The sequence below is a fragment of the Ascaphus truei genome, chromosome 6 (assembly GCF_040206685.1).
Source record: "Ascaphus truei isolate aAscTru1 chromosome 6, aAscTru1.hap1, whole genome shotgun sequence".
NCBI lineage: Eukaryota > Metazoa > Chordata > Amphibia > Anura > Ascaphidae > Ascaphus > Ascaphus truei.
The window spans coordinates 84192823-84206500 of NC_134488.1; the positions used below are offsets into that span (position 1 = coordinate 84192823).

A 13678-nucleotide genomic window follows, 5' to 3' on the forward strand; every position below is an offset into this window, starting at 1 on the left:
TAACTACAGTACTACACTTTTTTCGATTTTTTGTTCGTCTCTTTTATATATATATATATATATATATATATATATATATATATATATATATATATATATATATATATATATATATATATATATCCACCGGATGTGAGTGTGCTTGGGATGCTCTCTGCATTTATCCTCATAAGTGGTCTTGGATCGAACCTACCCTTCTGCTGGACCCATCATAGGACATTATATACATCAACGTAATATCTTGGACTTATCATATGATATTTTGATTATAGCATTTGTTGCGCTCGTTTTTTTGCCTCTAGCTGTTAAGTTTATAAAGTTAGCAGTTAAGGTTCCTGTTAGTAAATGCACAGCAATTACAAATTGGAGGCTGAGATCAGGATTAGATAAAGAAACAAAGCGAGGGATTTCATTACTGTGGCAGGCCATGCCCTCCTGAGGAATGCCCTGGCAGGAAGTAGCGATGTGCAAACCTTTCGCTCAAGTTCGCGAACCATGTAAAATGTGCCCTTTTTTCAACCAAAGAAAAACATGCACAATTTTAAAAGTTCGCAAGCAGTTTGCCCAGTAATAGTAAAACTCAATTCCAAAGTCTGACATATGTTTGTGGCAAGAGAGAAACCCCTCTTTCAGGGTCTGGATGTTTGTTTTAATATTGATTTGCCAATTTCTCTAGAAAGTGCCAGCAAAAGTTTCAGGACTTTTTGGCAAAAAAATAAATAAATAAAATGAAAGGGAGTTTTTTGCGAATGTTTTAGAAAAGTTTGTGCGAAAAAGTGACAAGCGACTGGTCAGATCCGCACATCTCTAGCGGGTAGTTCGGGGACAACAAGAGAATTTCACGGAGGTCTGACTAAAATTTAGAGGCAGGTCCAAGCCAAAAGGAAAATCACAGCCTTCCTGTGATCTGGGTGGTACCTGTGATTATCTATTGAAATATGGCTCTCCATAATCAAAAGTAATTATAGTTTGTAAATGATTAGTTAACTACTGTAATCATACAGCAAGAAAACAAGAGTCACATATACATATTTGCTAGTTAACATGTCAACATTTTGATCTCATTGCAAAATGTTCAGTAGGACAAGTAAATGGACATAATAAGTGAACTGTATTAATATGGGGATGTGCGTGTTCTTTTCTTGCTGTGTGGTACCTGTGTAAGCCCATTTTCATTATAAAGCACATTTACAAAGTACTAGAGACAAATAAGACTGTTCACAGTGCATCTCTAATAGAAAAGGATTCATAAGATAGTTTTGTGCTGTATCTATGTTTTTTCATGTGAAATAAATACTAAGCTCAAACAGAAACGGCATTATTGCCTGAGCTACAAGTAAACAAAAATACCTTCTAAAAGTATATAGACATAGCACAAGCACTGGAAAGAAAGATTATTGTGTGGTCTTTCCTCTCCAATGTAAATATTAGAGTGACAGTATGCTAACTAGTGCCAACTGATCCTACAGGTCTGACAAGAATTAAATTGCCACCAATGAACTAATTTAGGAATGGGTATACGACTGTTCTGAAACAGAAGTACCCACAATGTACACATCTGCAGTTAATATTACATACTCATTACTGTGTGACAATGCTGTTATCAACTTTTACAATAGATCGATCTTCAAAACCCCAACTGCTTCCATTAGCTAAAGTTCTGTGCTATATAAATGCAGTCTTCCATACTAAAAAACAAACAAACAAAAAAACCATGAGTGTTTAATCACATCCAGTGTCATTTTTTTCAACCCATTGTTATCCTTTTTATGGTTCTGGGAGCTCCAGCAGAGTTCAACCACACTGCTTCTGTTTCCAGGGACTCCCCTGTTCCTGCTAAATAAACTCTGGAATTTCCCAGACAGCTGGAAAGTCAATATGGCCATTGTGTAGGCCAGGGGTGCGCAAACTGGGGGGCGCATCAGGGGGTCCGCAAGATTTTCATGGGGGACGCAGCGGTTACAGAGGCCCTGCGCTCTTCCCCAATGCATTTAAAGTAAATGTCAGGGGATCACGCAAGGCCTCTGCAACTTCCCTTAACTTGTCTTCGGTGACGTGTTGCCATGGCAACGTGGCGTCAAATGACGCCATGGGGGTCACGTGACATCCGGTTGCCATGGCAACGTGACGTCACTTGACCCCACAGCGTCATTTGACACTGGAGACAAGGTAATGAGGGGGGTCGAGAGCAGGCAGGGGGGCGCAGACTGAAAAGTTTGTGCACCCCCTGGTGTAGGCCATCGCAAAAAACTACAAATGTGGCCATGGGGGATCATTAATACATTGCTGCCACATCTTCCAACGATGTTTGTGGCTTTCTATGGGAGATCCTGGATGCCAGGCTTGTAGATTTTTACAAGAAACAGCAAACAATAATGTAAAGTTAATTTTAAAGGTAAGGCCTCGCATATAGTATGCGCGCGCGATGGTGCGCCTGTAGCTTGAGCGATCCATGGCCTTTGGGATTCGTATGACGTGCACAACGGGGTGGCGTGGCCGTGTCATCACGTGAGTGGTTGGCCCTCATTGGCTAAACCGCTCACGTGACCTGGCCATCGCGTGACAAAAAAAATGTTTGTCATCCGAAAACGCCGTCGCATGCTCTATGGCCCCGTAGCGGTGCGGCCTGTTCACGCCGTCCGGTCACCCACAGTATGGATGCGGCCTAACTGGTGGGATCTCCCGAGCAGCGAGTAGCACAGTTGAGCTCTGGGACCTCCAGTGTCTCCTGAGAAAGGAATAATAAATGTAATTTAAAACGCGCTACCATTTTTCACTTTACTTTCCTGTTCATGTGCTGATGTTCACTTGTATTGATCATATAAGTATAATATACAACATGAGGGTAGTTTTTAACAAGTGGTATAGTTTATTCTATTTCTTTACAACAGAAAGGAGTAGGGTAGCAACATGTCACTGGTGTAGGTACAAATGATTTTCAATGCTAAATTTGGTCCTATTATTGAATAGGTTTTAAAATGATTGGTACTTGTTGTATTGTAGATATCTAGGATCCACATCACTTATGATCTCAGAGAAAATTTCTTATGAGAGATGTGTCAAACGTTCCCTGAAGTTCACAAACCCAGGCAAAATGTACCTATTTTTTTCGGGACAAGTTTCATGAAAATCGTCAAGGGTCAAAATGTTTTTGTTTGTTTTTTGGCAAGCATTAAAAATGAATGTGCAAGGTCACGTGGCCCTTTATATACAGCTATTTCTGCAAAATTCTGGCAAAAAGTGGAAATTTAAAGGCAGAGATAAATCAATCTCTTACCCAATATATATCTTCAACCCCAGCGCTGCCGGTGCAGGCTGCAATGCATTGGCAGTGAAGAGGTTAAGGAAATTGTCTAGGTTGAAAGATTCGTGAAACAAACAAGTGACACATTTGTAGCAAGTCTGCAATAAATAAGTAATATTTCTTCTCTCTTTTTTTACATTATAAAAGAAGGTAGACGTTTTTCAATGGTTGCTACTTTGCATTGGCAATGCTGCTCTGGTTACTGTCTTCACGTCACTGGTATTATTCTTGCCCTGATGAGAGCCCTTACATTTCTGTCATTCCACTCTCTCAGAGGAAGCAGGGACAGGCAGAGCAAGGGGCAGGGGAAGCACTGGAACTGCCAGAGGGACAAAGTGAAGAACAAAACTCTCTGAAGAAGGTGAGTTACTTTACTATATTACTATAGCTAATGGTAACTTGGATCAGATTTAAGCTTTATAATGTGGATATGCACAATGGTGTATAACTCATTTATTCTGAGTTTTGCATGTTAAATGAATTGCACTGTTGTGTGCAGTATGAAGGAAGACTGAGGACATGAAGATCATGTAAAAAGTTGATTTGAAACTTCTACTTCTACAGTACCTCTGATTCTGTTTCTTGGAAGCTGCAAGATCAATCTTTTATCCTTCAAGCTCTCACACTAACCTTGCATTGTGAAGTAATAATATCATATACTATTTAAGGTACAGTAGAGGCTATTTACCCGGCGGGCTGGGTATATAAGACACTTGCGTTATTTAACCAGCAGCGAGATAAATATTGGACTTGTTGAGCCTTATTTTACTGGCAACAGAATAAATAGACGTTCCAGCCTAACCCTAATATGCCAGCTTAACCCTTACACTAATAATGCCAGTCTAACCTTAGTCTAATATAATTGTTTGCCTTCCTATGGATTAATATACTGTAAATACAAATATCGGATTAGTATCTGTCGTCTAAATTTAACATAAGGTGAATTTAATGGAAATTTGTTTTTTTTCAACCTATGTAGCTAATATGTCAGTCTAACGCTTATGCTAATATGCCATCCTAACGCTTACGCTAATATGCCAGCCCAACGCTTACGCTAATAAGCCAGCCCAACGCTTACGCTAATATGCCAGCCCAACGCTTACGCTAATATGCCAGCCCAACGCTTACGCTAATATGCCAGCCCAACGCTTACGCTAATATGCCAGCCCAACGCTTACGCTAATATGCCAGCCCAACGCTTACGCTAATATGCCAGCCCAACCCTTACGCTAATATGCCAGCCCAACGCTTACGCTAATATGCCAGCCTAACGCTTACGCTAATATGCCAGCCCAACGCTTACGCTAATATGCCAGCCCAACCCTTACGCTAATATGCCAGCCCAACGCTTACGCTAATATGCCAGCCCAACGCTTACGCTAATATGCCAGCCCAACGCTTACGCTAATATGCCAGCCCAACGCTTACGCTAATATGCCAGCCCAACGCTTACGCTAATATGCCAGCCCAACGCTTACGCTAATATGCCAGCCCAGCCCTTACGCTAATATGCCAGCCCAACGCTTACGCTAATATGCCAGCCCAACGCTTACGCTAATATGCCAGCCCAACGCTTACGCTAATATGCCAGCCCAGCCCTTACGCTAATATGCCAGCCCAACGCTTACGCTAATATGCCAGCCCAGCCCTTACGCTAATATGCCAGCCCAACGCTTACGCTAATATGCCAGCCCAACGCTTACGCTAATATGCCAGCCCAACGCTTACGCTAATATGCCAGCCTAACGCTTACGCTAATATGCCAGCCTAACGCTTACGCTAATATGCCAGCCCAACGCTTACGCTAATATGCCAGCCCAACGCTTACGCTAATATGCCAGCCCAACGCTTACGCTAATATGCCAGCCCAACGCTTACGCTAATATGCCAGCCCAGCCCTTACGCTAATATGCCAGCCCAACGCTTACACTAATATGCCAGCCCAACGCTTACGCTAATATGCCAGCCTAACGCTTACGCTAATATGCCAGCCCAACGCTTACGCTAATATGCCAGCCCAACGCTTACGCTAATATGCCAGCCCAGCCCTTATGCTAATATGCCAGCCCAGCCCTTACGCTAATATGCCAGCCCACCGCTTACGCTAATATGCCAGCCCAACGCTTACGCTAATATGCCAGCCCAACGCTTACGCTAATATGCCAGCCCAGCCCTTACGCTAATATGCCAGCCCAGCCCTTACGCTAATATGCCAGCCCAACGCTTACGCTAATATGCCAGCCTAACGCTTACGCTAATATGCCAGCCCAACGCTTACGCTAATATGCCAGCCCAACGCTTACGCTAATATGCCAGCCCAACGCTTAAGCTAATATGCCAGCCCAACGCTTACGCTAATATGCCAGCCCAACGCTTACGCTAATATGCCAGCCCAACGCTTACGCTAATATGCCAGCCTAACGCTTACGCTAATATGCCAGCCCAACGCTTACGCTAATATGCCAGCCCAACGCTTACGCTAATATGCCAGCCCAACGCTTACGCTAATATGCCAGCCTAACGCTTACGCTAATATGCCAGCCCAACGCTTACGCTAATATGCCAGCCCAACGCTTACGCTAATATGCCAGCCTAACGCTTACGCTAATATGCCAGCCCAACGCTTACGCTAATATGCCAGCCGAACGCTTACACTAATATGCCAGCCCAACGCTTACACTAATATGCCAGCCGAACGCTTACACTAATATGCCAGCCTAACGCTTACACTAATATGCCAGTTTAACGCTTACACTAATATGCCAGCCTAACGCTTACGCTAATATGCCAGCCCAACGCTTACGCTAATATGCCAGCCTAGGTCGTCTCCAGAGCTGAACCCCTTTAATTTCAGCTCCGGGGACCCCAGCTTCCGGAGATACTTATGTTCGTAATTGGTGCTAGTAGCCGCTCTGCTTGGCTACCATGGGTTCATGTTATGGTGGCGTTTCACAGCTTCTGTGCCCTGCGGGCCAATAGGAAGCGGTGAAGTCATCAAGTTCGGCTTCCTATTGCCCCACGTGACACGGGAGCTTTATACTTTAAAGCCCAGCTAGCCTAGTGTGGCGGCTACCGGCACCTCCCATACAGGTCTGTATCTCCGGAAGCAGGGGGTCCCCGGAGCTGAAATGAATGGGGTTCAGCTCCAGAGACCCCCTGCTTCAATCCTGTGTAAAAAAAAAAAAAAAGTTGCTTGGATTCCTCCTTTTAACTCTTTGAGCTACATACTCATACATTAGTAATATTGATGTTTAAGTGCAACGGGAAACAAAGTCAGTGGACATTTCCTCTCATAATTTAGTTTCTAAATAACTAGGTTTATGTGAAGTTTTTATTTTGCTTAATTTGTTGGTTTCATACAGATGTCTGGAGGGATTTTCTCTCCTCTGGAAAACCTACACGACTTGGATAAAGCAAACTGCCACCCACTGGTTTGTTTCTTGTGCCATGAGCAATATGAACATCCCTGCCTGCTGGACTGCTACCATAACTTCTGTGCAAGTTGCCTTCGAGGACGTGCTATAGATGGTCGCCTTACCTGCCCTCTTTGTGGGTAAGAGACTACGGCCGGAATTATCCTCTCTGCAGACTATTTTATGTGTGGTTTCCAGAGGCTTTACAGTAGATTCAGATTGTTGGTTCAATGTTTAGGTCACTGCAATATTTCTGATGTTATAGAGGGGATGCCACACATACAGATGTTGTACTTTTACTGTACAATGTTCACACATAAACAGGTCACCTATTACCAGGAAGTAAATGTAATATTTTGAGGTCCCACTTGACCAAAACTTATTGGGTAGTTCCAGAAGTTATACATTAAAAGTGTGGACTTCCTGGCTTCAAGGACGAGGGGGGGTTTGGGGGCCCCTGATTTGGTCAGATATTACCAGGCGGCCCAGCTAAGGCAGGCGGTGGTCTGGAATAACCCTCCGACCTCCAACTGGTGGTTGGAGATAGAAACCCACCACGCGGCCCCAACCCCCTCCCGGCCTTACTATGGTCTCAGGCTCACAAAGAAAGGAGGCCCCTGAGATTTGAGCATGGGGCGATGAGGTGCACGTGGTCTACTTGGACTAAAACCAAAGGGAAACATGGCCTAGCTTCATCCCCCTCACAACTCACCCCCATCTTCGGGAACCCGGACTTCCCACCCGGGTGCTCCCGTACTCAATTTGGTCAATTCCAGGACCTAAAAATCAGAGTGGTTGCGGATCTGCTGGAAAGCGATGAGGTTCTGTCCTTCAAAGAGCTCAAAAACAAACTCTCCTCCCCAGACCTCCCCATCTTCAAATATCTGCAGATAAGGCACTTCCTGCGAGCTCTATCTCCAAACCATAAATTCCCAGTACGCACCAGATTCGAAACCCTCTGCCTAAAGGGGGAATACCAGAGAGGATTAATCTCTGAAATCTATAGAACTATAGAGGCCTCCCACCCCCCACCCTCACATACATATATGCAAAAATGGAGCGCGGATTTAAACGTCCCAATAGATATTGAGGACTGGGAGGACATCCGGGAAGCTGCCACCAAAACGTCAATTTGCTCAATCACCAAAGAAAACATATATAAAATCCTATTCCAATGGTACCTGACCCCGAGTAGACTGAGCCAGATCTTCCCAGGCACCACAGATGTGTGCTGGAGAGGATGTGGTCAAAGGGGGGACATGCCCCATATTTGGTGGGCATGCCCAGAGATCCAGAGGTTCTGGACTAGGATCCAGAGTCTCTTGATTGAAACCCTAGGACTGGAGATCCCCCTGGACCCCCTGACCTACGTGCTGGGAAGACCAATTGAAGACCTCCCCGCCCCAGTGGCCAGACTGACCTCAGCGATCCTAACGGCCGCTAGGTGCTGTATAACGGCGGGCTGGAAACAAATAAAAGCCCCCTCCAGAAGAACAGTCATAAAGAGAATAGATATGGTCATGAACATGGAGAGATTGACAGCCATGCTGAAGCAGAGAATGCCTCAGTTTTATAAAACCTAGGAACCCTGGCCAGGCTCAGGCGCTCCATCTCTACTACAAGCACTGGCCCAGACATAATTTCCCCCGGGCTGGGGGGGGCCGGGAGTCCCACCCACTCCAGCCCCCGCTCCATCTCCCCTCTCCCCCTTCCTTCCCCTCCCCTCTTCATCCCCATGTCGTTCCCAACTATCTACCCGATCCTCGTTGTCCCCCATCTTTTTACTACTAAAATAGGAAAAAAAAGGTTTATTGAGCGTCTCAAAATAATTCATTGTCATGTGCCTATGACCTATAATCATTTACTAAGGTGTGATTGTTACCTGTATTTTCCACATGTATATACCTTGCAAGACGCCAATAAAGGAAAAAAAGAAAATTAAAAAAAAAAAAAAAAAAAATGTGGACTTCATAATTATACATGGAAGAGGGTGTCACTAGAAAATGTTGTCCACCGAGACATACAACATCTGGATTTGCATATTTACATTTGACTGCTTTTAAATTTTTATAAGGAGTATTCTGAAAAAGGGGTTAATTGTGCATGTATGGTGTCATCCATGTACATAGCGCTTCACAGCAGTAATATGCATGACAAAATAATAGGAGACATAGGGCCTCATGCAGTAAGCCCCTATAAGGCTTTTTCGGCATTTTATAGCCGTTTTTTGCCCTCCTGATTCAGTAAGCCCCGATAAGTGGGAATTATCGGCAACTTTTTTTCCGAAAAAATTTTTTTCGCCACCCGGCTGCCGATAAGTTACTTATCGGGACTTTTTTTTCCCGCCTGAATTCAGTAAGCCCCGATCAGCTTTTCTGTGCTGATCGGCAGGCCAGATTGGAGATTTTATGGCCAATCCAGCCCGCCAACTAAAGTTGGCAACTTGCTGAAGGAGAAGCATCGGCAAGGGCGACACTTAGGAAAAATCAGCCCTTTTTCCTGCCTGTGATTGATGCCGGGGGTCTCCGGAGCTGATACCCGCACCGGAGCCCCCCGGCATGCATCCGAGGCAGGAAAAAGGCATTTAAAAGCCACTTCATTACCTTAGCGGCTAACCGCTAAGGCAATGAAGGGGTTAACCCACCGTGCCAGCTTTATTGTGGGTAGCGGGGATGGGTGAGGGGGGTATTTGGCCCTGGGTGTGAGTTTAGGACTTGCGGGGGGGATGCGGGGGCACTTAACCCCTTCACGACCGTAGCGGTTAATACCGCTACGGTCCTGAAGGGGTTAAGGCCTCCCGCTACCCACCCGCAAGCCCTAAACAACCACCGTTGGGGCTAATGCCCCCTTCACACACCCCCACTACCCACAATAATAAAAAAAACACACCCCAGCCCCACAATAACGAATTAAATAAATAATTAAATAATTATATATATATATATATATATATATATATATATATATATATATATATATATATATATATATATATATATACCCAACAACACCTATACCCCCCTAACATACAGTATAGTAATGGGCAGAATGACTATTATCCACAAATGGATAATAGTGCAGTTGTCCATTTACAATACATACACAACAATAAAGACTTTAAATACACATAGTCGGTGGTTTGGGGCATAAGTCCCAATCACAGTGCTCAATCCAATTCTGAACCTTTAGACAATAATGAGTATAAGTCCACATATCATGGTGACAGGAACCTGTATCAGCCAGCAGGTAGAATAATGAGACCCAGTGCTATATGAATGCAGCAAGAAGACACTCAGTGTAATGGCAATAGTCCATGTGTCATAATAAAATGAAGGGATAACATACCGTTGTTATATGGGACTCGGCCATACCAAACCCTTAAGCTGCAGCACTATTCCAGGTCATCCAGTATCCCTGCGAGGGAGAAATATACTCACAGCAGGCTTGTTCCAATGCAGCGTGCAGCACGCTCAATATTCACGTAGGGGTTGAAATCCAAAGATTCCTGCGGTGCACAGCCAAATAGGGTAGAGGACCAGCAAGGTGTAGTTTAAAAATATTCTTTATTGAAACAGCATGGTACAGGGGATACACACTCTGACGCGTTTCGGACTGGTATAGTCCTTAGTCATAGAGCTATATATATATATACCCAACAACACCTATACCCCCCTAACATACAGTATAGTAATGGGCAGAATGACTATTATCCACAAATGGATAATAGTGCAGTTGTCCATTTACAATACATACACAACAATAAAGACTTTAAATACATATAGCACTCACCCATGTCCCACTGCCACGATGAAGGCCATCCTCATCTTCATCCTGCCCATGCCCCATCCGCTTCTGCAAAACAGACACAATAATTAAAACATTCTATGTAATGTCCCCTAACCCCTTAATCACCATAACGGTTATTAACCGCTACAGTCATTAAGGGGTTAACCCACCATCACCCACATACCCTCTCCCACTAACCCCCCCAACCCTGAGGCCCAACCACCCTCACCGACTATCCACAGGGGAGTACTACCAAATACCCTTGGGGCCTATACCCCCTCCCCCAGCACATACAGTACAATAATGAGCCAAATAAATATTATCCACATAGGTATAATACATTATTTGGCCATTATTAAACACATTCAATACGGTAATAAAGTGATTTAAATTGTACTAACCTCATCAATAAGAAGTCTCCATCACCAGCATAATCCTTGGTGTCCGTTGCCAAAATAATAAATAGCCAAAACATTTGAATACCAGTAACATAACACTGAACCCCTTAATCACCTTATCGGGTACTAACCTGAAAGGTAATTAAGGGGTGAAGCCATCCTGCAATGCCTACAACAGTTATGCATAACATCCTCAGTGAAATAAAAACCAATTGCCTAACCAAATTCCATTTAATCATTCAATCTGTAGGCTCACATGCCTCATAAAACATTGCATTTACAGTGTATACATGTAGCATAACATGTAAACTGCATGTACACGCTGCAAATCAATGTTAACAATACAATAATCTCACTCAAATCGCCATACATCACAAGAAGTATATTATTTAATCCAATAATCTCACCATCAATGAATTACCACACATCACTTACATCCCTAAACAATTAAAATACCATCCATACCAATTACACAATGAACTAAAGCTATCCTAACAGAGAACAACTTCAAAACATAGTCAAAAGTACACCAACAATTACAATATACTAAAGCAAGGCTTTCCATATCCTACTGTACGGCCTGGAAGCCCAAAACTTACATCTGTCTAAAAATAAAATACATTTAGCACACATCAATGCATAGCCACAATGATTAACAATACAGAATTAGAAGCTTTAACAGCACTATCATTTCTTACCCTGTATATATATCTGTACACATACATACAGACATACATACAGTGGGAAGAAATGATATGCATTATAAAAAATGAAAACATGAAAAAGCAACAAAAAAAACAGTTACATTAAGTACATTTCTTTATTTAACTTACCATTACTTGCCCCCACCGACTCCCGTTGATCAGCTTACTCACGAACCAATCCACGACACCATCCACGACACCATCCACGACACAATCCAGGAACAAATCCACGAACCAAACCAGGAACCAATCCAAGAACAAGTGCAGGAACCAATCCAGGAAGCAAGCCACGAAGAAATCCACGAAACAATCCACGACACGATCCAGGAACAGGAACCCATAAAAGAAAAAAAACAAACAAATTAAACATTAAAATAATAAAACATGACAATCAAGGGTTGTACTAGTTTTATTCTTAGTGAATCTGTATTAAAATACCTTGTTCCGGGGTCTTCTTGACGTCCGGTGCCACGCCCTGGTCTTCAATCTTCAGGAGGAGGTCCTTCCTCCTCGGCGTCTGGCTTCAAAATGAGACGACATAGGCTTTTATAGGCCTATGACGTCACATTTGTCGTCATATGGTTCCCATGGCCCTGATTGGGCCGTGAAAACCATGTGTTTTGGCCGATGTGAAAAAATTTGATGACGTCACTTAAAGGCAATTCCAGCACAGCCAATCAGAATGGCTTTGCTGCTATTGCCTTTAAGAAAACGTCATGAAATGACACATGGCCGGACTCACATGGTAAGCCAGCCAATCAGAGCGTGGGAACTCCATCCCTACTCTGATTGGTTCAGAGTTGGTTTGAGGTCCGGGGACCCCCTGCCCCCCGAGATACAGGCCCCTTTATGGGGTGCCGGTATCCCTCTGGTTTGTTTACAGGTCGCGGTCACGTGATCGGGACCTTTAAACGCCGAGGGATACCGGCACCTCATAAAGGGGCCTGTATCTCGGGGGGCAGGGGGTCCCCGGACCTCAAACCAACGCGGTTCAGCTCCGAAGACCCCCTGCACATGTACACTATGAATAAAAGTTGTTTTTAAATACTTTTTTTGGTGCCGATGTTTGCGCTGAGAGAGCGGCTTGTCTCTCTCAGCTGCAAACATCTATCGGCACCAAAGGCTTATCGGGAGCCTTATCGGGAGCCAGGCTGTATCGCCACAGGTCATCGGCAGCTTTGCTTTCGCAGTGCTTCAGCAGGGATCGGAAGGATTCGGCCCTTACTGAATACTGCGAGGGCAAATCGCCCAAAAAAAACATTTTCGCAATTCGTGCCGAAAATTTTGTATCGGGGCTTACTGCATGAGGCCCATAATGGGAAAAAGCGTTATAGACATAAAAGTAAACATGAAAAAGTGTCCTTGCCCTGAAGAGCTTGCAATCTAATTGGTAAGTAGGGTGAACTTACAGAGAGTAGGAGGGTGTTTTGGTTAGTGTGTCTGCAAGGGGTTATGGTAAATGCATATGAGATGTATAGTACTAGCCAAGTGATTAGTACTTTGGAGCTACTACAAGAGGCTGCGTGGGTTAGACTTGTGAGTGTTGATTAGTGATGAAAAGTAGATTTTGTTTAGCCTGAGAGAGGAATAGGATATATTTGTAGATGAGGAAATCAGCGAGAGTATCAGATTTCCTCCAGAGGCATTCAGAGGAGCAAGTGCAGGAACAGAGCATGCGTGTGTGGCCAAGGTCTGGGTTTAGAAGGGCAAGAATGAGCACGTATGTGCTGTCATCATGCATGGACGTCTGCTGAAGGAGCTCCGGGGACTTTCATGAATAAAAATCATAAAACAACCTAAATAACTCTGCCAAACTTACCTCAAGACTACCAGTCATACAGGAGCACACAGGATGTCCCTGAAATATAAGAAACCAAGGGCGCTGGAGGTGTCGTTGTTTTTTGGGGGAAGCCAGCTCAACGTGGACCCGGCAATGCAGAGCATGCTCACTTTATCTGGAGCTGAGAGAGAGGGGAGTAGAGCGGTTACCAGAGAATACCTAGAAAATCTTTTCAAGGTCTTGCAGAACTCGTTCCAGTCAGACCTTCATAAAGCAGTCAAGGAGTTTCAAAA

General features: G+C 44.0%; 1 protein-coding gene across 1 annotated transcript in view; it reads left to right on the forward strand.

Moving 5' to 3' along the window:
• The first annotated feature begins 3579 nt into the window (after window positions 1–3579).
• RNF207 (ring finger protein 207) overlaps window positions 3580–13678 on the forward strand; it is a 53007-nt gene continuing 42908 nt past the window's right edge. The window contains exons 1-2 of the mRNA XM_075604966.1: window positions 3580–3665; window positions 6667–6857. Of these exons, the coding sequence (XP_075461081.1) occupies window positions 6667–6857 (191 nt within the window). The 5' untranslated portion in view covers window positions 3580–3665. The remainder of the gene's footprint in view (window positions 3666–6666; window positions 6858–13678) is intronic.